At 49.6% G+C, this 24371-nt stretch overlaps 2 protein-coding genes across 4 annotated transcripts; both read left to right on the top strand.

Moving 5' to 3' along the window:
• The first annotated feature begins 826 nt into the window (after positions 1-826).
• rpl7l1 (ribosomal protein L7-like 1) lies at positions 827-4523 on the top strand. The gene is made up of 6 exons (XM_068576815.1): positions 827-907; positions 2175-2283; positions 2392-2555; positions 3249-3386; positions 3469-3578; positions 3662-4523. Exons 1-6 carry the CDS (start codon positions 894-896, stop codon positions 3868-3870), a joined length of 744 nt encoding a protein of 247 aa, XP_068432916.1. The 5' UTR covers positions 827-893; the 3' UTR covers positions 3871-4523.
• A 169-nt stretch (positions 4524-4692) lies between these two features.
• Positions 4693-19018, top strand: slc5a6a (solute carrier family 5 member 6a). Of its 3 annotated transcripts, XM_068576813.1 has the most exons (19): positions 4962-5283; positions 5429-5578; positions 11336-11485; positions 11728-11935; positions 12020-12241; positions 12627-12692; positions 13851-13902; positions 14016-14083; positions 14287-14441; positions 14519-14659; positions 14760-14889; positions 14978-15066; positions 15162-15274; positions 15571-15638; positions 15716-15802; positions 15880-16079; positions 17292-17395; positions 17952-18079; positions 18182-19018. In XM_068576813.1, exons 4-19 carry the CDS (start codon positions 11810-11812, stop codon positions 18380-18382), a joined length of 1950 nt encoding a protein of 649 aa, XP_068432914.1. In that variant the 5' UTR covers positions 4962-5283; positions 5429-5578; positions 11336-11485; positions 11728-11809; the 3' UTR covers positions 18383-19018. The 3 variants fall into 3 exon arrangements, with proteins under 3 accessions (XP_068432915.1, XP_068432914.1, XP_068432913.1); XM_068576814.1 differs by lacking the exons at positions 4962-5283; positions 5429-5578 and adding an exon at positions 4693-4817; XM_068576812.1 differs by lacking the exon at positions 5429-5578.
• Positions 19019-24371: the final 5353 nt, after the last annotated feature.

Genomic DNA, 24371 nt, shown 5'->3' on the forward strand with positions numbered 1-24371 from the left:
ACATCGCAGTTCTGTTTAGCAGCTGTCGTCTCAGCTTGCTCCCTTAATACTGGAACAATTTAAAACGCATGTGAGCCCCACACAGCAGGCCCTCTGACACCAAGGAAACCCACGGGAGAAAGCTTTCTGCACCACTCACTATAAACCAAAGACGGTAATATAAAAGTCCTCTAGCAAAATACGTGAAAATAATGTACCATAATTTGTAGCAATCATGAACAGGGAAGTATCAGAAGCGTTTATTTGATAGGTATGTTATTTGATAGGTATGTTATTTGATAGGTATGTTACACAAAGAATGCGTCTTGGCGGGTGGTGCATTCGACCAACAACAATCACCACAGTGCAATAGAAACATTACATTTACTATAGAATATCAAATATAAACATAAGTATAAAGAGCACAAAAGTGCACGCACACGGAGCCGGCGGCGTGGAGGCGGATGGGTCCAACAAGCCACGACCTTTGACCTCAGAGGCCGCTGTGTGTTCCCCGTGTGAAACGAGAAGTCTGATTAGTTTGTCACAGTAACGGACCGGATAGTTATTCTATTACATTACATTGCATGTCTTTTTTTTTTTACTTTTTTTTTTATTCTAACCCAAACCTTTTGCTCAACCTCACTGACTGGCTCTGTTTCCTCGACAGATCGTTCACAATCCTTTGCTCTACGCACAGAAAGCTGACTGTCTGTCCAGATATGTCAACAGACAGCAAACATGTCGGCCTCACGGCGGCGCCACAGGGAACGCCGGGTGGTAAAATAGGTGTACGTCTGGTGGTGACCGCTGGGTGGCATTGTGGGCCCATACAGTCGCCAGGCCGCCGGAAACAAAACAAGAGTGGTCTATGACGTCATCACCGAGCGACGCTTGAGTCTCCCGATTTCACCATGGCCGAAGCTGAGTATGTGAACGCTTTGTTTATTTCATCTTATCTGAGTCCATCCGCTCTTCCTCTTCTTGTACGAGTCCCGTTTAAAGTCTCAGTAAGAAATATATGCTGTCATACTTCCATCGAGGCCAATATGTTTGGGCTGATAGCGGGAAAAGGGCCGTTTCTCGGGAAGCTTAGTTTCACATGTCCGAGTGTACACTACGGGGACTGAGGCACGCGCAACGGTTTGACGATATGAGGCGCTAGTTGAAGATATGAGGCGCTAGTTGACAATATGAGGCACTAGTTGTCAATATGAGGCACTAGTTGACAATATGAGGCGCTAGTTGACGATATGAGGCACTAGTTGACAATATGAGGCGCTAGTTGACGATATGAGGCACTAGTTGACAATATGAGGCGCTAGTTGTCAATATGAGGCGCTAGTTGACAATATGAGGTGTTAGTTGACAATATGAGGCGCTAGTTGAAGATATGAGGCGTTAGTTGAAGATATGAGGCGCTAGTTGACAATATGAGGCGCTAGTTGACAATATGAGGCGCTAGTTGAAGATATGAGGCGCTAGTTGTCAATATGAGGCGCTAGTTGAAGATATGAGGCGCTAGTTGAAGATATGAGGCACTAGTTGACAATATGAGGCGCTAGTTGTCAATATGAGGCGCTAGTTGACAATATGAGGTGTTAGTTGACAATATGAGGCGCTAGTTGAAGATATGAGGCGTTAGTTGAAGATATGAGGCGCTAGTTGAAGATATGAGGCGCTAGTTGTCAATATGAGGCGCTAGTTGAAGATATGAGGCGCTAGTTGAAGATATGAGGCACTAGTTGAAGATATGAGGCACTAGTTGAAGATATGAGGCACTAGTTGAAGATATGAGGCGCTAGTTGAAATGCAGGTTCTTCTGTTCAGGTGATGTGTTCATGGAGTAAAGTGCTTCTCGTCGGACTCTCTATGTTTCTCAACATAACTCTGTTGCGTTGCTCATTCTGGTCACATGACATTGTTGCTTCTGTCCGTCCTGGAGAGCATCCTCCTCTGTTGCTCTATGAAGCTTCTTCCTCTTTTTTTTCCCCCTGAAAGGGTTTTTAATGTCTTTATTTGGGGAGTTGTTCCTGATCCGGTGAACTCCTGGGACAGGATGTCATGAGTACTGACTGTAGAGCCCTCTGAGGAGAATCATGTATTAGTGATTTTGGGCTGTACAAAGTAAATTGAAGTGTGTGTGTGTGTGTGTGTGTGTGTGTGTGTGTGTGTGTGTGTGTGTGTGTGATCAGACCACAGAAAGTGATCAAGCTCGTTCCAGAGTTCCTCCTGAAGAAGAGGAAAGCGTACCAGGCCATCAAAGCCACGCAAGCCAAGCTCGCGCTGCTCGAGAAGAGAAAGGTGCGTGATCTCAAAGTGTCCTCATAACGTGAGCAACGCGTGAAGACGACACACACACACACACACCTGCTGCCTGTGTGCTGACTTGTGTGTCTGTGTGAATCCCAGGTGTCCAAAGGCAAGCCACTGAAGTTCAAGCGTCTGGAGGACTTCCTGAAAGACAGCCACAAGCGGCACCGTGATGACACGCGCATCCAGAGGGCCGAGCACCGGCCGCGGCCGCCGCTGCCCGCCGCCAAGAGCAAGCTGGCCTTCGCCGTGCGCATCAGACAGTGAGTGCTTTGGGTCTTCTGGGGGCAGGATGACGAGCTCGCCACATGGGAATTCATCAGGGACTGAGATTGGGTTGTCAATTTGTTGCATTACATTTAGTTGAGCCCTTTATCCAGAGAGACTCACAATAAGTGCATTCAACCGTGAAAACAAACTCACAACAACAAGAAAGTACAATTTCTTCAATAAAGTGAAACTACAACGTTTTATCAGTAAGAGACATTTTAGAGCTACTAGAGTGCTGCTACTGCGCTGTCTTACTCAAGGTGGAGTCTAAAAGATGTGTTTAGTTTGTGACGGAAGGTGTAAGAAGGAAGATTGTTTAATTGTTTTGTTTTTGCAAACACCTGTTTGTACATTTGCCACAGTTTATTCTTTGCAATAAGCTCGAGTCCAAAGGTAAAATCCTATTGGTTGGACACAAACCCTCTTTGCAACGTCTTTGTCCTCGTTGGTCCTCAGGCGGCTGCTGCGCGCGTGACGCTGCTGAGTCTCTGCTTATGCTTGGTGTATTTATAGTGAAATAGCACTAACATAAACATAATTGACTGAATTAAATGATTGCATCTTCATATGTACACAAACATAAACATACATAAACATAATTGACTGAATTAAATGATTGCATCTTCATATGTACACAAAGCGCCGCTTCAGTTCGGTCAACGCGCATCGCTCTCTCTCCTCGTCAGGATTAACGGCGTCAGCCCCAAAGTGATGAAGGTGGTCCAGATGCTGAGGCTGAGGAAGATCTTCAGCGGGGCCTTCGTCAAGATCAACAAGACCTCTGTGGCCATGATGAAGATGGTGGAGCCCTACGTGGCCTGGGGGTGAGTAGCTTTGGCTCAGATCAACTGCGTTCAGGTTTATGTTCTGCTGTACTCATCATCGTCATCATCATCCCCTTGACAGATTCCCCAACTTAAAGTCTGTGCGCGAGCTCATCCTGAAGCGGGGTCAGACCCGGGTGGGCAGGAGGAGGGTCCCCCTCACGGACAACACCTTCATCGAGCAGCACATGGGTGAGCGACGTTCAACAGTCATTATTTGTTGTTAATATTTCACGATGAAAAACTAATCTAATGTCTCGATGTCCGTTCCTCAGGTAAACACGGCATCATCTGCCTGGAGGACCTCATACACGAGATCTACTCGGTCGGCACGAGCTTCCGGGCCACCAACAACTTCCTGCTGCCCTTCCGGCTGTCGGTGGCTCGGCACGCCGCCAAGGACAAGGCCGGGCTGCTGAAGGACCTGGGGAAGCCCGGCTTCCGCGGCGCGGACATTAACACCATCATCCGGCAGCTGAACTGAGGGGCGGAGGCTCTGCACCGTCCGCGGGGACGCTCCATCTCCAGAGCAGCGGGACGCCAACGACAAAATATTGTTTTCTCTTTTGTTTATTTTGGCAGAGAAGCTCACGGTTTCACCCAGAGTCGTGTTTTACCTGCTTCAGTAGCAACCGTTGTGGTGGCTACATGCTGATTGCAGAAGGACCTGAACTAGAGTCTTTTTGACTTAAGTTTAAAATATAAATACATATATATTGTAGTTCCCTTGACTACGGACTGATGGGAGCTGTTTGGTGAAATATACTCTGATGAATCACTTGTGAGATGAAAGATTTTGTCCGTTAAAGGTAAAGTTCCCCGACAAAATGACCGTTTGTGTGTCAGTAACTGTCCTCACGCCTCAACGGAAGAATTCAATGTGACGCGGCGAGCAGTTCAGTGAACATGTACATTTTAGTGTACATGTACATTTTAGTGGTTGAAGTATTTGCAACTCGTATTATTCCTCAGTTTGTCCGAGGAGCGGAGCAGCACATGCTGCGTACAGTATGTGGATGTGCACCACGGCTCAGTCACTCAATACGTTTAGTGGAACCATGTCTTTTAACATCTGTTGACAGATTTCTGATTCATTGTTGATACAATTTTTTACACAATAAAATCACCCAAAATGAATGAGTGTTGTACAAGAGGTGCCGTCACGCTGCGCGCTGGTCCCCGTGGTGTTACACTGGTGTTACTATAAATCCAGTGAGACATGAGTCACCAGCCTGTGGGGGGAGGGAGGCGGGAGGCAACCTATGCAGCTGCGCTTTACCGGATGCGCACTGGGAGAAATGGAGGATGGGGACGCTTCACGCGCCGCCGACCTGCTCCCCGCAACCTGATGCGTGTGCGCGCGCCGCTGGCCGGAGGGACGCGGAGGTGAAGGGAGCTCACTCTGCAGTCTCACTTTCGGCAAAGAAACGGGTAAGAAAAAGAAAGGCCACCGTGTCGAGCTGAGTGACGCATGCGGTCATCAAATCTGTTGGGGGGGGGGGGGGGTCATTCAGCGACTATTGCCATGGTGATTGATTACTGTGATTTGACCCGCTCCCGCGTAGTAACAGACTACACATGCAGCCAGAGCGACGTCATCGGGTCTCACAACATGCACGGAACCAAATGCCGGGCGCGTTATAATTTAATTCCGTTTCGTGTTCGTCCCACAAATGGAAAAAACGGATCAATATTGTTCAATAGATGTCAGACTGCTGCCGTAGCACGAGGAGTGCTGCCTTCAGGGACCATCGGAACGGTCCAAACTGTCCTTACCTCGCTATCATTAGAGCTGAAGGCACAACGCGCGTTGAGGCGCCGTCACGTCGTGACGGTACGACAACACACCGTCTCTCGTGACGCGTCACCGTGACACTCTCGGTCTACGTGATAGTCGGTAAGTGTTGAATTGATTCAAACCCCATCAGTGTGTAAGTATTTAACTATGACCGGTGAAACGCTGCACGTGGGGGAAACGTTTACAACAACTGTCGGCACAATTCTTGCATTTATTTTTTACTGCTGCGAGTGTGAGTCTCTAGTTTCCGAGGCGCACGTGAAGGCAGCATCGCGGCTCGCGTCAAGGAGAAGGGGCGGTCCGTCACGGCCCCTCGCGAGCAGACCTCAGCTCTGTGGGTTTTGGGAGCGATGCCCTCGGCTCGGTGGTTTCAGGAGTGTCGCGCGGTCTCAAGGTAAGCCCTCGTTCCTCGCTCCTCGTTCCTCGCTCCTCGCTCCTCGCTCCTCTCTCCTCACCTCGGCCTCCACGTGAATGGGATGCGGTGCGTTTGGCGGTGCCGGCTGTTGGCACTGACAGCACGGAGCATGCCGGGTAGTCTCTCACGCCGGCGCACGCGGCAGGACAAAGTTTTGGATTGGGCAACAAGACCATGTGGGCGCGCGCGGTCGGTTCACGGTAAATGCCACCGTGTCCGCGCGGTTCTGCTCTGGTGGGAACGGAGACATGTTGGACCCGGACGGCCGCGAAGGCGCCTTCATGTCGGCTGAAATGAAGGACACGTCGGCGCGCGTGGGGACTGATTAGCGGAGGAGACAGCGCGCGCTGTCTCTCGCGTGCACGCCGCTTTACGGACGTCTCTTAAACAGTCGCCGCACGCGAGCAGCGGCGGGTGCGTCAGAGGGACACACGGGGACACGAGAGCCGCCTCCTCCGGCGAAGCCCGAGGAGCGGAGAGCCAATATGTAGCATCCGCTTCAAAGAACCTGTCTGATGAGGGAGGAAGAACCTGTGAGGAGCCTTATTGACAGTCACAGGCAGAAGACCTTTACATCTCTCATAGAACAATTTAAATTAGTCTGAAATAACAAATGCAAGCGTTAATTAGGTGGGAAAGGTTTACTTCACCAATGTTACCCGCTCAGTCGGTTAGTTATTTTATAAATACATGTGATCACAAACGCGTACTATAAGCCTGGTTTCTGAGTAGCACCAGTAAAGTTATTCACATCTAAAATATAGCTCTCATTAGTTTAGGTGACCCTCCAGTGTTGTTGTTGTTGTTTACATCAGTGTAATGAGGAGGACATGATGCTGGTGATGAATGCATCCACTGGATCGTCTGCACCTGAGCCTCCTTCCTCTCCGGCTGCTGTCAGGCTGCACTGGCCTCTCTGTCCTGTCCTACTGGGTTCCTACTGGTTGGACTGGTGGGTGAGGACGGACACAATCATTTTCTATCCCTGATATCAGATGTTCATTATTAGATCATAGTTGCCTTCCATTATCCGAACCGCTCGTCCTGTTGGGGTCGCGTTGGGGTCGCGTTGGGCCTGGCGATGGGTCAGTCCCATCATCGCAGGGCAACACTTCCATTGATACCAGTCGAGCCTGCAGTGAGGAGTTTTGCCACATTATTCTTCTTTTGCATACGTAGACCAGCTCTCCGTGATGCATGAGTGCAACGACCATGTTTCTGGTCCTAATGCTGATCGTGGACATCTGCAGTAGCTCATGCTACTCGGCCGGCTCAGGAGGTCCATTGCGGTAAATCTGTAGTGACATTTTAACCGGTTACGATGTATTGTCAATATCCAAAAATGAAAAACCACTTCAGATGTTCATAGTGGGCTGCACGGTGGCGTAGCAGCACTGACGCTTCACAGCAGGAGGGTCTGGGGTTCGCATCCCGGTCTGCAGGTCCAGAGTCAGCATGTTCTCCCCCTGGCAGCGTGGGTTCTCTCCGGGTTCTCCGGCTTCCTCCCACAGTCCAAACACATGCAGCTCAGGTTACCTGGACTCTAAACGTCCCGTAGGTGTGAGTGTGAGCATGAATGGTTGTCTGTCTCTATGTCTGTCCTGTGATGGACTGGAGACTTGTCCAGGTGAACTCTGCCTTCACCCTTTGACAGCTGGGATCGGCTCCAGCGCCCCGCGGCCCTAATGAGGATAAGCGGTTAAAATAATGGAATGGATGCTCATAGTGTCATCTTGAACATCTCAAAGTAAAGTAATGACTAGTAGCATATGGATTGAAAATTGTATTTTTCTTCTAGTAAGAATATTAGGACAGTAAATTCTGGTTATCAAAAGTTCAATTGATATTTAAAATAAAAGCCCAAAACAAACGCATGGCAAGAGAGATGTCATGGAGGTCATTGTAGTGTGGAGGAGGAAGACCTGCAACTAAACGGCGTGCCGTCATAATGACGTCGCATCCATCACGTTTCACATTTAGTTTAAGGAAGGTCAGCTTCTGCCATCACACAGACCCGGTAGAGTCCTGCAGGCTCGACTGATCTGGTCCTCTGACCCGAACCCTGATTCACAAGTTAAAGTCACTTTGACACGTTCGCAGTGCGGCTTTGTTGTTTGGGTAAGTGTCGTGTTTGTGTAGCACTGTGTACGTCTCAGGATTCATTTTGGAAGATGTTTGGAGAATAAAGCAACGTCAGATAAGATGACACACACACACACACACACACACACACACACACACGCGCTGTACGCAGATCATCTGACGAGGGCCAGGACGTTGTTATCTGCTCTGAGGGGACAATGGCTGCTCCTGCAGGCTAATGATTACACTCTTCAGCCGGTCACTTCTCTTGTCTGTGGCCTTCAGAGTCGCTGCTGCTCGTCTACCTCTCGTCTCTGAGCAGTAAAGTCACTTCACGGAGCGGGTCAAAGGTCAGCTGAAGGCTTTAATGATTACTCAGATGGGACCACCCGGCCCCTGTGGGAGCATGCAGCACACACACGTAGATGAGGTGTGTCGCATATCAATGGGCATCATGTTTAGTTTTTTGCTGGAGTCGTTATGGTGAGCATTTTGATTTCACTGCTCTCTGTCTGGACGAGCGGCCGAGCAGCTTTGTGTTTTCTCTACTTTCCACACAGAAGACGTTCAACCAAAGCCTGCTCAGACGTGATTGGTCGATATACTTTGACTGCAAGCGGAACGTTTCCATATATCGTCCTTTATTTATAGAGATTGACGTGTCACTTGTTTGGGACGGTCTCATCCACCTGAGCTTTCACACACACCGACCCGACTGTAACCCCATGCTGTCCTGTCTGCAGCCAGCGTTTCTCTTTTGGTTTGACCTGTTTAGGCTTTAAACCTTCAGAGGAGAAGAATGTGTGTAATCCCTGGAGGAAAGGGGGCCGCACTGAACCACCAGGACTCTGATCATCACAGGCCAGAGACTGACTGAGTGTTTTACGAATGGTTTTAAAGAGCAGATGAAATACAAAATGACCCTCTAACTGCAGAGTCTGCTGGTTGGCTCTCTGCTGCCTCGTGAGGCTGGAGGGCACAGCGCCCCACAGCGTGGCCCTCCAGGACCAGCAGGGCTCCAAAACAACTTCCACAGCAAAGCGGTGACCTGGTGCGCTCTGTGGAAGTGTTTCAAACCATATCTGTTGTTTTGACTTTAAGGACGAGGAGTAACGGACGCTTGCTGCCGCCGCAGACTAAACGACCTTGGCCGACCTTGAGTTGAGATGCGTGTTATAGACAGGCTGCAATGAGACGTCTTCCTGTCGAGGTCAAAGCCGCCTGGCAGCCTCCTCCAGTCGCCCCTTTGACCCGCTCATGTTCCCGCCGAGCGCTCACGCTGAATGCAGAGCTTCTGCCGTCTGATGGGGATGGAAACGCTGCCGCGTGATGAGGATGGAAACGCTGCCGCGTGATGAGGATGGAAACGCTGCCGCGTGCTTTGATCGACCTTAATAAGCAGAATAAATAATCCGTCCTGTGCAGCTGCAGCCGTTCCCATGCTCCCCTCCTGCATATCAAACGGCAGGTCTCCTGTGTTTCCTCCATTTACACACTAGACGGTTGCGTAGGGGTGAGAGCGCCGCCGCCGGCTCAGCTCGCACTACCTCATGCAACGTGCAATCATTGTCCCTGTGTTGCCTGGCAACTGCAGCCTCCTGACCTCCTGTGTGATTTGCGACGGTCGTGACACCAGCGCCACTGACGCTGCCCGGTCCAGGACACTGTGTGTGTGTGTGTGTGTGTGTGTGTGTGTGTGTGTGTGTGTGTGTGTGTGTGTGTGTGTGTGTGTGTGCGCACACGCAGGCAAAAGGACAAGCCTCTGCACCAGGTGCATCCTGGGACATGGTGGTGAAGATGCAGCGTCATGTGAAGTCGGGCTAGTGGCTGCAGGAGCACGTGGTTCTCTGTGGCGCATGTCTCGTCTGGTGCTGTACAGTCTTCAGTGCCGTCCCGGGCGGCGAGGCCCTTCCAGTGGGGTTCCTGTTCGGTGTGCAGGCCGTTAGCTCCGGGCAGCTCCGCTTCTGGAGGTTCCCCTCGCCCGGTCCTGGTCCAGAACGGCCTCTGCATATTGTGCGAGGAAGAGTAGCAATCTGTCGCTCTTCCTCACCTGAAGTCTGTCACTGCGGTGAGGACGAACAGAGACACGGAGAGGATCAGGAACAGCTGCAGGTGTTTTTTAACAGGTATCTCTCTTGAAAAGGTGGAGACTAGAGATTTCCCCCCGCCTAAAAAAACTATCCCAAAGCAGCCTGGACAGGACCGGAGCCTCCGTGGTTCACCACAGAGCCAGCAGGCTTCTGGTTTAAGGCTCGGGAGGGTTTTAATCAAAGGCCCTGGTGGAACCTCTCAGGTTTTAAAGCATTCGTCTCTTTCTCCACATTGTTGCTGCACATTCCTAGAACGGCGTCCAAAGGGAAGCGTTTGCAGCAAAGAGCCGCTCTGACCTCCAAAAGTCTCAAAGAGCAAAGTCTGGTGCGACGCAGCAGAACAGAGCGAGGGCCATTCAAGCAGCAAGTGTATGATTTGTAATATGTAATATTACATATATATATGACATGCATATCTATCTCTCTATCTCTGTCTATCTATGACTCATTACTCAGTGGGCCTTGAAGTGAAGTGTCAGTGACACATGCAGTGTTCTTACTGGCTCACACATTGTCTAAACATTAAAGAGCTGCGTGTGTTAAAACAAGGTGTTCTTGAAGCAGATTGCGCTGCTTCTGTTCCCACCCTGTCATGCGCTGTGGGGGATTATCTGTAACCATGAGGCTGAGGCTTTAACGGGGTCCTTCACCTCGGCCGGTGATCAAGCGAGTGATCAAAGCAGCGGCGGCATCGAGCAGACGGCCCGTCGGCACAGAAAGCCACGGAGGTTTTGACGAGCGTGGAGATTGTGATCTCACACTGGACTCGATGCTTTAGTGTCTCTACCGGCGCCAGCGAGAGAGTTTGACCTGTTGAGTCGACTGCTCCACAGAGCGCACATGAGCAGGTGAGCAGGTAGACCAAGATGGCGCTCAGACACTGGCCAGTCCGGTAACCCGTTGCTCTCACCACCAATATCATGTAGCAGTAAAATATAGTAATATAATAAAGCAATATCAGCTGCTCTGTTGTAACGTTCACCGCTCGCTCAGCGTAGCTGCGTTTGTGGCTCAGAGGCGCGCTGGCCTCAGAGCCGCGTCATCAGGTGAGGCTGCAGGCTGCAGGTTAGTGAGGACGGAGAGGAGGTGGCTGCATCGCAGCCAAAGGACAGGAAATTCTGATTCTGGTAAAAAGCTGAACTTGGCAGCTGATTATCGGGCCGATAACGATGGAGGATCGACCTCTTTGTGCAAACCCCTGTGATGGATGCTTTGGTTACCACACAGATGCGTTCTGACATCAAAACTGTGCAAATATTCCATCGTGGGGGTAAAGTATGAAACCCATCTGTACTCTGAGGCCGTTCCCCTGAACTCGCTCAGCGTGGAGACGACGAGGCGCTGAGAGCACAGAACACAGACAGCTGTACAAGAACACCGATATGCTTCTCTTGTCAAAGCATACGCAGAGGTCGGGTTCTGTTTTGGTTGAAATGATCCGACCCGATGGAGAAGAAACCGCTGGAGTGTTTTGATGGAAAACATCGCATGTGCAACAGCATCGTGACCGAAGCTGCGGCACGCTGCCTGTGCTGAATATGTTGGTTCTCCTCTGACTCCGCAGTGATCGGGACAACGATACTCTCCTGCGGTGAGTCAGTCTGAGTGCAGCAGCAGCAGCAGCAGCAGCAGCATCAGCAGCAGCAGCAGCACTATCAGCAGCAGCAGCAGCAGCACTAGCGGCGGCGGCGGCGGCGTGGACTCAGTACCTTCAGTAAGTCCTTTGTTTCTTTACTTTAAGTGACGTCTTGATTCTGCTTTTTTGCGGCCGACAGCTAGTCGTGAATGAGCCGATCCGGATCGTGTTTGTTGCTGTGAGTCCAGCGACGCAGCACAGTGATGCATTCAGACTGGGAGGACTCCTCACTGCCAGTTCAGTACTGGGAGCGCATCCCAACACGCTGGAGCTGCTGAAGCCCTCCTTTCTCTGAGACCTCCTCGCTTGTTGTCCCCCAGCTGTCGGCGGCTCTCCCTATGGGCGAGGGTTTGGCGGCGTGATCCGCCCCAGAGGCCGAGCTCCCCTCCAGCCACCGCCACCATGGGGGACGTCGTGCGCATGCACTTCACCACGGTGGACTACGTCATCTTCGCCTTGCTGTTGGTGGCCTCCACCGGCATCGGGCTCTTCTACGCCTTCTCCGGCGGGCGCCAGCGCACCACACAGGTAGGCAGCGGACGGGAGGACGTCTTCTTCTTCCATCTCTTCCCTGACAATACTCAGTTTTTACTCTGTTTCCTTTGTTTGCAGGAGTTCCTGATGGCGGACCGCTCCATGAGCTGCCTGCCCGTGTCCCTGTCCCTGCTGGCCACCTTCCAGTCGGCCGTGGCCATCCTGGGCGCTCCCTCCGAGGTGTACACCTTCGGGACGCAGTACTGGTTCCTGGGCTGCTCCTACTTCCTGGGCCTGCTCATCCCGGCCCATGTTTTCATCCCCATCCTCTACCGGCTGCGGCTGTCCAGCGCCTACGAGGTACACGCCAGCTGAGCACGTCTTATCTGTGCTCTCATCTGCTCACGTTGTCTCTTATCTGCTGTTAACGTTCACCTGAGCAGGACGGCACTAATCGAGTCCTGTGAAGAGAGAAAGAGTTGCCGCTCGCACAAACACGTGTGTGACGGGAGTTACTTCAGGGGTCAAAGGTTACGGCTTTAAAAGAGATTACAGCTGTAAAACAGTTGGCCAAAAGATAGTGAAAACAAATACATCAAAGAATTTACATTTGCAATAAAATCGCACTAAGAAAATAAATGTGATCCTCAAATAACGGATTTAATTTGAAGGCACCTGAAGGCGTTGAGCTGGATGACTGTGAGATTGTAATCAGCCATGTTGTTTTGTTCTCTTCCCTCCACAGTATCTGGAGCTGCGCTTCAACAAGACGGTCCGCATATGTGGCACCGTGACCTTCATCTTCCAGATGGTATGTCTGCTTGTGTGTTGTGTTGCTCTGCAGTGTGAGGCTCCACCCTGAGCGTCGCCTCCTGAACACATCCCGTGTGAACACGTCCCGTGTGAACAAACCCCGCGTGAACACACCCCGCGTGAACACACCCCGCGTGAACACACCCCGCGTGAACACACCCCGCGTGAACACATCCCGTGTGAACACACGAGTCGTTTCACTGAGGAAATGATGGATAATCACTTGATATCCACTTCCCATTAAGTTCAGTGAGCTGGCAGCTGAAGGAGGCAGGTGAGCTGGTAGAACCAGACGAGCCCAGAGGAGAAAGTCATTTTCCTTATCGTCTGAGAACGCCTCCGCTGGCTGGTTATATGGCGGCAGAGTGAAGCGCCGGCCCTGAAGATGTCACATTGACCCTCTTAAAGTGTCTCTTATTGTTTGGTTTGCGATAGCAGCGTTCGGTCGTGTCATGACTTGATGACATGAGCTGTTACTCTCAAAGATAATTGATTGAAGTGCACATTCCCCCAAAAGGCTCTTGGGAGTCGCTGCTGTTCCTTCTCACCAGCAGACGCCTCGTAACACATCAGATTAACCCTCTGGACCCGAACGCCTTCTCAAAGCCTTCAGCCTGGTGATGTTGCTCTGGTCACATGTTGCTCTGGTCACATGTTGCTCTGGTCACATGTTGCTCTGGTCACATGTTGCTCACCGCGTCATGGCCGCTGAGGGAACAGAGACCACGCCCCTTTAATGCCAGGAACCTGTCTTCACTTTTTATTGAAGTGCACACAAGTGTTCCAACATTGAGGGGAAAGAAAACCGTCGCGGCTGCACACACTGTACACATCCAGCTCCACGTTAGCACGAGCTCTGCGTACAGCCTCTCGTGTCAGAGGACCTGCGATGCTGCTCCAGCTGTGATTAATGGCATGTAGTTGTTAAATTCCCTTATGAAAATATGCCTTTTAAACTAGCCGGCGGATGTTTGTGGGTTCAAAGGGTTAATTGCGTCCACACAGTCGTGTTATTAACTAATCTAGAGGTCAGACCCGTCTCTCCTGTAATGTATTTCCTAAAAGCGAGTATCGCCTGATACTCCTGCGAGTGAGGAGGGCTCTGCTGCAGCTGTGCTTCCTCAGGTCTCCTGCTGACCGTCCTCTTCCTCTGCAGGTCATCTACATGGGCGTGGTCCTGTACGCCCCGGCCCTGGCGCTCAACGCAGGTAGGATTTATTATTCCCTGCTTCCCAGCAGGATCATCACACCAGCGGGTACCGGTGTTGCGATGGAGGCGCCGGGTGTTGTGTAACGCTGCTCCTCTGCTGCTCCTCTGCAGTGACGGGGTTTGACCTCTGGGGGGCGGTGCTGGCCATGGGGTTGGTGTGCACGCTGTATACTGCTCTGGTGAGTCCCTGAACTACAACGTGTGTAGAACTTCACAGTGCTCACTGTTTCTGTGCCACACCTGACTGGAAACTGCTCGTGTAACTCATGCATCTCTGCTCTGATGTTTCTACATGTTCCATCACCTCTGATCGTTTTAGAGTAACAGGTTTAACTGTTCCAGTGTCCAATCCTTTAAAGTGAGTCCCCTGCTCGTCTCTCAGGGCGGTCTGAAGGCCGTGATCTGGACCGATGTCTTCCAGACGGTGGTGATGTTCGCGGGCCAGCTGGCGGTCATCGTGGTGGGGGCCAGCCAGGCGGGCGGCATGGCGGAGGTGTGGAGGAAAGCCGTGAACGGCAGCCGCATTGCTGGACTCGAGTGAGTGCCGCGCCGCCGCTCGTACCGCCGACCCGTTGGGCGCGTCAGCAGCTCACGGTGCCGTGTTCCCCTTGCAGCCTGAACCCCGACCCGCTGGAGCGCCACACCTTCTGGACGCTGGGCGTGGGAGGAGTCTTCCTGATGCTGGCTCTGTACGGGGTCAACCAGGCCCAGGTCCAGAGATACCTCAGCTCCCGCACGGAGAAGGAGGCCGTCATGTGAGCGCCGACCGAGTCTCCACGCGTACGCGGCTCCTCCCGGCTGGAGACACTCACTTCATACAGTCACTGTCCTCGTGTCTCTGCGTTGTCCTTCCAGGTCCTGCTACGTAGTTTTCCCGTGCCAGCAGATCGTGCTGTGTCTGGGTTGCCTGATGGGTCTGGTCATGTTCGCTCGCTACGGAGAGGACAGCCCTCTGGACAAGGGCTACGTCAAGACCAATGACCAGGTGAGCGTCCTTCACAGTGGCTGCAGCTGCCTTTCCTTCTCTGTCCGGGCTCTGGAGCTATCCGCTAACATGTGGCCGCTCTGTGCAGATGGTGCTGTATTTTGTGATGGACGTCTTCAAGGATCTTCCCGGGCTCGCGGGCCTGTTTGTGGCCTGTCTGTTCAGCGGGGCGCTCAGGTCAGAGGACCCACGTGGAGGACGAGCATCCAGTTCCTGAGCTTCAGGAACGTTCTGTGTGCAGACGAGCTTCATCGTGTGTTTTCTCCCTCCAGCACCATCTCGTCAGCTTTCAACTCCCTCGCAACCGTCACCATGGAGGACCTGATTAAACCTCAGTTTCCTAACATGACCGAGGCTAAAGCCACGCTGCTGTCCAAGGGGCTCGGTGAGACGGCCGCTTCAGCCTTTCACCTCTGTGCTACATTACACAATGCCGCACGAGAACACACTTTACATAGGAGTTTATTCCTGTAACTAATGTTTTCATTTGCATCAGGAAGAACGTCAACACCTGCAGCTAAACACTTGTCACTTTTTTACCGCGTCGCACTATTCCAGTCACACATCTAATGTGTGTGTTAGTGTAAAAGAGCAGCTCTCAGGCCACCGCTGGCGTCAGGTGACTCCATTAAAGAGCCTCTGTCCTGCAACATGTGGCCTCTAACTGTGCTTCCTCCACAGCGTTGGTCTACGGCCTGGTGTGTCTGGCCATGGCCTACCTGGCCTCCATAATGGGATCTGTGCTGCAGGTAAACATGCTCGGGTTGCAGATAAAGAAAGGTGCATTTGGTTGGAGGAGTGACACGCGTGTGCTCCGTGCCCTCAGGCAGCCTTCAGCATCTTCGGGATGGTGGGCGGTCCTCTGCTGGGCCTCTTCTGCCTGGGCATGTTCTTCCCCTGGGCGAACTCCACGGTGAGTCCTCTGTGAACGTCTTCGTGAGCCTCGTCGGCCTCGCTGTGTCTGAGCTTGACCCTCCGGCCCGTCCTCAGGGTGCGGTGGTCGGGCTGGTAGCCGGCCTCGCCATGGCCTTCTGGATCGGCATCGGCAGCTTCGTGATGCGCATGCCCGCGTCCCTCCCGGAGCTGGCGCTCAACGCCACGGCCCCGCCCCTGTTCGACAACATGACGGCCGCCGCCATGACCACGCTGGCCACCGCCACGACCACGCTGGCCACCAACGCCACGCTGAGGTAACGCAGGACACAGCTCATGGGACACATGGAACAGTGCTGGAGTTTAAAACGGTCATTTCCAGGCCTGGAAGAGTCCTCAAAGAAAACAGAATGCCCAAAGTGGTGTAAAAGTGTTATGTTCATGTGTTCATGACGTTCATTCAGTTATAAATAATGAATCTGCTTTTAAAAGAAAGAGGCTCAAAACATCAGCAGCATACATACAGGCATCTATATAAATGTTTATTCTTTTAATCAAACTATTGTCTCTCATTCATTTGAGTCATTTAAGGTTTACTGTATGCTTTGAATCCTCATTGTTAGTTTAAATACTACATTTTATCACTTTTTACTGTTTACACACATTTCACACAATGTTTGATCATGAACATTTAGTTTAAAGTCATGAACATTTGGTTTAAAGTCATGAACATTTGGTTTAAAGTCATGAACATTTAGTTTAAAGTCATGAACATTTGGTTTGAAGTCATGAACATTTGGTTTAAAGTCATGAACATTTAGTTTAAAGTCATGAACATTTAGTTTAAAGTCATGAACATTTAGTTTAAAGTCATGAACATTTGGTTTAAAGTCATGAACATTTAGTTTAAAGTCATGAACATTTAGTTTAAAGTCATGAACATTAAGTTTAAAGTCATGAACATTTGGTTTAAAGTCATGAACATTTAGTTTAAAGTCATGAACATTTAGTTTAAAGTCATGAACATTAAGTTTAAAGTCATGAACATTTAGTTTAAAGTCATGAACATTAAGTTCAAAGTCATGAACATTTAGTTTAAAGTCATGAACATTAAGTTCAAAGTCATGAACATTTGGTTTAACGTCATGAACATTAAGTTTGAAGTCATGAACATTTAGTTTAAAGTCATGAACATTAAGTTCAAAGTCATGAACATTTGGTTTAACGTCATGAACATTTGGTTAAAAGTCATGAACATTTGGTTTAAAGTCATGAACATTTGGTTTAAAGTCATGAACATTTGGTTTAAAGTCATGAACATTTGGTTAAAAGTCATGAACATTTGGTGAAACGTTATAGACACCCACTGGTCACAATGTGTATGAAGCCTGCGTTGACGCAGGCTTCATACACATTGTGGGTGTGCATGACGTCTATGACGTTTCACAAGTTCAAAGTCATGGTCACGTTGTGCAGCTTCCTGGCGCTTCAGTCCTCGGAGGTCTTGACGCTCTTGTCTCCTCCTGCAGGCCGTCGGGGGTGCAGGCGCTGTACTCGCTGTCCTACATGTGGTACAGCGCTCACAACTCCACCACGGTGGTGCTGGTGGGCCTGATCGTCAGCTTCCTCACAGGTAGGTGCTCTGAAGCCCCGCCCACCGCGCAGGACCACAGTAACGCACCTCCACCTGGTCACGCGCCATCACGCGTCCATCCACCAAGATGGAAACACGATTTACAGCTTCTCTGCCACAGAACCTTTATTTTGGTGCACATTTCAAAATAAATGTAAACCGTAAAACTTTACTTTTACAAATCAGTTTCAAGCAGGAAACACGTGGGACATTTTCACTCACTGTCTGTTTAATTGGTTCATTTTGGTCTCAAAAGATGAACCTGGTGCCGGCACACGCGCACCGAGGAGCTTCCACTCAAATAACAATAACTTTATGTATTGTGTAGATACATCCATTTTTTATAGCACTTTTTAAAAGTTTACAAAGTGCTGCAGAGAAGCAATAGACACCAGTAAAATACCAGTAAACATGAAGGAAATGAATCCAACCAAACACGCAGCCAGAAAGAACAAATAAAGCAAACAAACACACCAGCGGGCAGCTGCATGATTCTGTACAAAGAGCTTTAAGAAGCGGTTGAGAGGTGACTGACGGCGTCTCCGCCCGGCCTCAGGGCCCATGAGGGAGGAGGACCTGACGCCCGGCACGGTGTTCCCCGTCATGGGCACGCTGCTCTTCTTCCTGCCCGAGCGCTACAAGGAGAAGCTCTGCTGCGTCACGCCTCTGTCCACGCCGCGCAAGGTAACCTCACCCGCGCCTGCATGCCGCCGCCTCCTGTGTTAGCCAACAGCAACCAAAAGAGAGAAGCTTTGCCCCGGTAACCAGGATCCCCTCGCCCCGCAGGCCAAGGACGCCGACGCGCCGCCGTACCAGATGGCCACGAAGGACGGCAACGGGGCGGCGCTCTGCAAGGAGGACACGGTCACCGAGGACAAGGAGCAGGAGAGCGACCGAGCGCAGACGGAGGACGAGGACCAGGAGGTCCGCGTGGCCCCGCCCTCCTGCCCGCTGAGGGGCCACACGGTGGACGAGACGGCCTTCTGACCGGCGAGGAGGCGGCGCGCAGGCAGTGTGCAGCACCTCGGGGTGCTTCTACGACGGCCTGTCAGTTGAACCTGACCACTGACACGCCTCCAGGACTCTAACGGCAAAGGACCTTTCATTTCCTGCCTTTCTCCCTCAACCTGAGCCCGCTGGAGCTGCGTCAGGCGAAGAAGAAACCAGCCGGTCGACTGTGTGTGTGTGTGTGTGTGTGTGTCTGTGTGTGTGTGTGTGTGGGGAAGGGCCCTCGCGCACAAGGGGCCGTTCCGCTGTTCGACAACAACAAAAAGAATCAGGTAGTCCTTAAGAGATAAAGATGTACATGCTGTAAACAAAATGTGTTATTTTTGTAGAGAAGACGGAGCCATAAAATCCCAGATTATGTTTAAAGAGATTATAATATAAAAAGAGAGGAGGGATGGGAGGCGTGAGCGCGGTGACGGGCTGGCGTCCTCACGGCCTCGCTTCACAGAACACAAGCGGCGCCTCCACCCGTCAGCTGGTGTGACGTCCTGATGTTTTTAAAAAGGTGAATTCAGATGTGACGAAGCCTCACAGTAACAACTATGTCATGGTTAATAACAACTATGTCATGGTTAATAACAACCATGTCATGGTTAATAACAACCATGTCATGGTTAATAACAACTATGTCATGGTTAATAACAACTATGTCATGGTTAATAACAACTATGTCATGGTTAATAACAACCATGTCATGGTTAATAACAACCATGTCATGGTTAATCACAACCTGCATCATGGTTAATAACAACCATGTCATGGTTAATAACAACCATGTCATGGTTAATCACAACCTGCATCATGGTTAATAACAACCATGTCATGGTTAATAACAACTATGTCATGATTAATAACAACTATGTCATGGTTAATAACAACTATGTCATGGTTAATAACAACCATGTCATGGTTAATAACAACCATGTCATGGTTAATAACAACCATGTCATGGTTAATAACAACCATGTCATGGTTAATCACAACCTGCGTCATGGTTAATAACAACCATGTCATGGTTAATAACAACCATGTCATGGTTAATCACAACCATGTCATGGTTAATCACAACCATGTCATGGTTAATAACACCTGCATCATGGTTAATAACACCTGCATCATGGTTAATAACACCTGCATCATGGTTAATAACACCTGCATCATGGTTAATAACACCTGCATCATGGTTAATAACACCTGCGTCATGGTTAATCACAACTATGTCATGGTTAATCACAACTATGTCATGGTTAATCACAACTATGTCATGGTTAATAACAACCATGTCATGGTTAATAACAACCATGTCATGGTTAATAACAACCATGTCATGGTTAATCACAACCATGTCATGGTTAATAACAACCTGCATCATGGTTAATAACACCTGCATCATGGTTAATCACAACCTGCATCATGGTTAATAACACCTGCATCACGGTTAATAACACCTGCATCATGGTTAATAACACCTGCATCATGGTTAATAACACCTGCATCACGGTTAATAACATCATGAGTGATCAGGCAGCAGCAGAGATGAGACCAGATGACACGCTGTGCACAGAGAGCACGCCGCCACGCACTTCCTGTGTGAAGGGCAACGCGAGGCGTCGCCGGTGTGCTCTAGTCTTCTTCTTCTTCTTCTTCTTCTTTCTTTCTTTCTTTCTTTCTTTTTTTCTTTCTTTCTTTCTTTCCTGATTCAGGCTGTCGACACGTTTGTGATGGATTTGCTTTCTTGTGTCTACATTTAGATTTTATCATCTAATCCTGTTTTTTGGAATCACAGAATTCTTGACCATCACATTTGTGTGTGTGTGTGTGTGTGTGTGTGTGTGTGTGTGTGTGTGTGTGTGTGTGTGTGATCATCTTGTGCTCATCAGCGCTCCTTGTGGCCATCACAGGCGTGTTTTCTCTTTGGATCGGCGTCATTGTCTTTAACATTTTTTTTTAATAAACAATCCAGATTGTTGCTGAAGCCTCACGCCGGGCTGAAGCTTTGTAGCTGAAGCTCTTTAGCTGAAGCTTTGTAGCTGAAGCTCTGTAGCTGAAGCTCTGTGGCTGAAGCTTTGTGGCTGAAGCTTTGTAGCTGAAGCTTTGTAGCTGAAGCTCTGTAGCTGAAGCTCTGTAGCTGAAGCTCTTTAGCTGAAGCTTTGTAGCTGAAGCTCTGTAGCTGAAGCTCTGTGGCTGAAGCTTTGTGGCTGAAGCTTTGTAGCTGAAGCTTTGTAGCTGAAGCTCTGTGGCTGAAGCTCTGTAACTGAAGCTCTGTGGCTGAAGCTCTGTGGCTGAAGCTCTTTAGCTGAAGCTCTGTGGCTGAAGCTCTGTGGCTGAAGCTCTGTGGCTGAAGCTTTGTAGCTGAAGCTCTGTAGCTGAAGCTTTGTGGCTGAAGCTCTGTAACTGAAGCTCTGTGGCTGAAGCTCTGTGGCTGAAGCTTTGTGGCTGAAGCTTTGTGGCTGAAGCTTTGTGGCTGAAGCTCTGTGGCTGAAGCTCTTTAGCTGAAGCTCTGTGGCTGAAGCTCTGTGGCTGAAGCCTCCCGGCGGGCTGAAGCTCTGTAGCTGAAGCTCTGTGGCTGAAGCTCTGTGGTGAGCTGAAGCTCTGTGGCTGAAGCTCTTTAGCTGAAGCTCTGTGGTGAGCTGAAGCTCTGTGGCTGAAGCTCTGTGGCTGAAGCTCTGTGGTGAGCTGAAGCTCTGTGGCTGAAGCTCTTTAGCTGAAGCTCTGTGGTGAGCTGAAGCTCTGTGGCTGAAGCTCTGTGGCTGAAGCTCTATGGTGAGCTGAAGCTCTGTGGCTGAAGCCTCCCGGCGGGCTGAAGCTCTGCCTGGTGTCCCAGGAGCGTCCTCCAGGTGACTTCTTCCCCCACGTTGTGTTGGTCACGCTCAGAAATACCTCGATTGATCCAAAGCATATAGAATATGAATTTATTTACCTTTTCTTTTTTTACAAACAGAAGATATATTTGAGATCGTGTATATTTTTGTAAATTCACGTAAAAGCCACATTTCACTTGCTGAAATGAGGCTTTCTATATGCAAGAACCCTGAAGTGTTCCTTGTCCTGGTGCGTGAGGCAGAACCGGGCAGAACCGGGCAGAACCGGGCTGTGCGCCCCGCACGCCTCACAGCGGCTCACGCGGTCCAACGCTTCCTCGGTTCTGATTTGTTTTGAACTGCTCTGAAATGACATTTGTGTCCTTATATTTATGATTTTTATGATGCGTCACACTAGAAATGACTTGAAGTGTGAGCAGAACACAGAACCTGTGAGCAGAACCCAGACGGGAGCTCTGGCTTCCTCGTGACTCGGACCAGTTCACAGCCGTCTGGACTCTAATGCGTCCCATAAATGCTTCTTCTATTCATTAGTGGCCTTTTTCCTTTTATATATTTATATATATATTTATATATATAAATACAGAGCGGTCCGTTAGTTCACAGTACAGCTGGGAAAGAGAAAGCATGGCACTGAGTAATTTCCAGCAAGGATAAATATTGTATTTCCCTTTGAAACAATATTTATCATCTTTGTTGTCCATCCTCAAGAATTCCTCCTGGCAGCATTCCAATAAAACGATGAGCACTGACGCGACGCTGCGTCTGTGCCTTCATTGTGTTGTGCGACCTCCTCTGTGTCCTGTCAGGCTCTTATGAAAGGTTATGGACATGAATATGAGCCCAGGCCCAGCTCCTGTCAGAGGGAAACCTTTCTAACCACTGAGAAGCATTTTAATCTGTTAGTGTCTCTGACTTCTAGGTTTATGAATGAGACTCTGATATTAGAGGTGATATTAAAGAAGTGCTACGATGACGAATCCAAGAGTTCAAGTGTTGTGATGTGTCTTTGTTCTTCTGTCGCTCTGAACCCAGAGAAATGAAATGTTTTCACACAACACTGTGTGATGTTTGTGTGTTTGATCACACACTTGATGACATCATGCGCTGTAACTTCATCTGAACTCTTTATTCTGTGACACTAAACTGACTTCATGAGGACTTTGTAAAGGTGAAGGTGTTTCATCCATCTGGGACTCTAAACCCTCTGCTGTACGATGACCTTCAGGATGACCTTCAACACACTTTTTACTTTTTCATGGTTCTGAAATCAAAGAAACCTGTTTGTGGACCTGCAATGAATTCATTTATTTTATGATTACTTGACTTCTTTTTCTTCTACTAAACAAGTTTGACTATGAATTCATTTTATTTGTATGTTTTGCATTTTAACACACGTGTTCACATACTGCAGGATTTCTTTAAAATGATTTTATATAAATGAATAAAGTATGACTTTCTGAAGCGTCGTGCCTCCCTCTGGCAGCACTGACAGCACGCCGTCCTCCAGAGAGAGCCGTCTTCCTGGGGAACGCAGGCTGGTTCTCTAGAGGAACCGGCTCCAGGGGTCCAGGGTTCTAGGTCCAGGGTCCTAGGTATAAGTCCAGGGTCCTAGGTCTAAGTCCAGGGTTCTAGGTCCAGGTTCTAGGTGTAAAAGCGTACTCTGCCAGCACGTTTGCCTCATTAATCTGTGTAATACTTCTGTCCCATGATGCTTCACTCTGGGTGAAGAAGGCGAACATGACGTATCAAAACATTGGCGTTCTTGGCTACCTCAAGACGACCAACGTGAGTTTGGCCTGATGGTGGCGCCAGAGGTCCGTCCTCTAGCTCGTTGCGCGCTCAGCAGTCTCATGTAGTGTTAATGTCTCATGAACGGACACGGTTTCAGAGATATTCCAGTAAATGAACTCGTACTGCTTGTCGGCCGTTTCCTGAAGACCTGAAAGGATCCATCTGTCTGTCAATCACTGTGTTCAAAATATAGAAATACATGCTGGTGAACACGTCTGGGATCATCTCCTGGGTTACAAACATTAAAGTCCAATAAAAACTTCCATCCATGCATATATTTACTCACATTATTGTTTTTACATCTAATTTATTGGCTGAAACTTCTGAACACAGCTTTTCATTTTAAACTGAAGCCCAACAGAAACGTGAGAAAAGAGGAAGCTAATATTATAAGCATAAATCTGAAAACTGAGTCAAACAGACCATAAAGCAGGGGATGCTTTAGGGCGGGGCTTACAGTGATTGACAGGCCGTCACTCCTCCACATTCCAAATATGGGCGCCTCCATTCATCGGTTGCAATAAAACAAGATGGCGGACGTGAAATTGTGGAACCCGAGGCTTCTGTTTTAAACGGACACTTCCTGTGACTGAAGGCTGGAAGAAGATGTATGGGTCCAGGAGAGGAGGCGGCGCCCCCTACAGGCCTCCGGCTGCAGCGCTGCACCTGCAGCCTTAACGCTCTCGTGGTCACGTCATCCTGACCTTTCTGCAGGCGACCTTTGCTTCAGTAAAGACACAATGTTTAGCCGAGCTCACCCTTACAAGGGAAGCATCATTCTAGAGAGATCTTCCAGCATAACTTTATCTCTCACACTGATCAAATCTGATTTATGGAACACATGAAAGCTCTCTCACCCTCTCCCTCGTCTTCCCCAGTTGTTCCTCTTCGTCCTCCTGTCTTCTCCCTTCATTCCTTCCTCTTCTCTCTATATTTATTCTCTCCACAGTCCAATTCTTCCTCTTCATCCTCCTCCTCCTCCTCGCTGTCATCCTCTGTCTCTTCCTCCGGTTCCAGCAGAGGGGGAGAGTTGGCCTCAACGTCCATAAATCATAAATCAGAGGTCCATAAATCGGGCCTGTAATCAGCGCGTCCCGGCCGTAATGAGCAGCAGATAGTGAAAATATGCAGATTATCTCCCACCAGGAAGAGATGAGGAGGCTTTCTTGAAGCCGTTCCAGTGGCATCAACAGTTGTCTTTACATGGAAGCACGACAGGAGCAACCACACACACACACACACACACACACACACACACACACACACACACACACACACACACACACACACACACACACACTGTGCCTGCAGTCTCCTTGCTGCACCTGCGGCGGCTCTGCTATGATGTCATA

Source organism: Clinocottus analis, unplaced genomic scaffold (assembly GCF_023055335.1).
Source record: "Clinocottus analis isolate CAN_PGR_092001 unplaced genomic scaffold, fCliAna1.0.p SCAF_15, whole genome shotgun sequence".
Lineage (NCBI taxonomy): Eukaryota > Metazoa > Chordata > Actinopteri > Perciformes > Cottidae > Clinocottus > Clinocottus analis.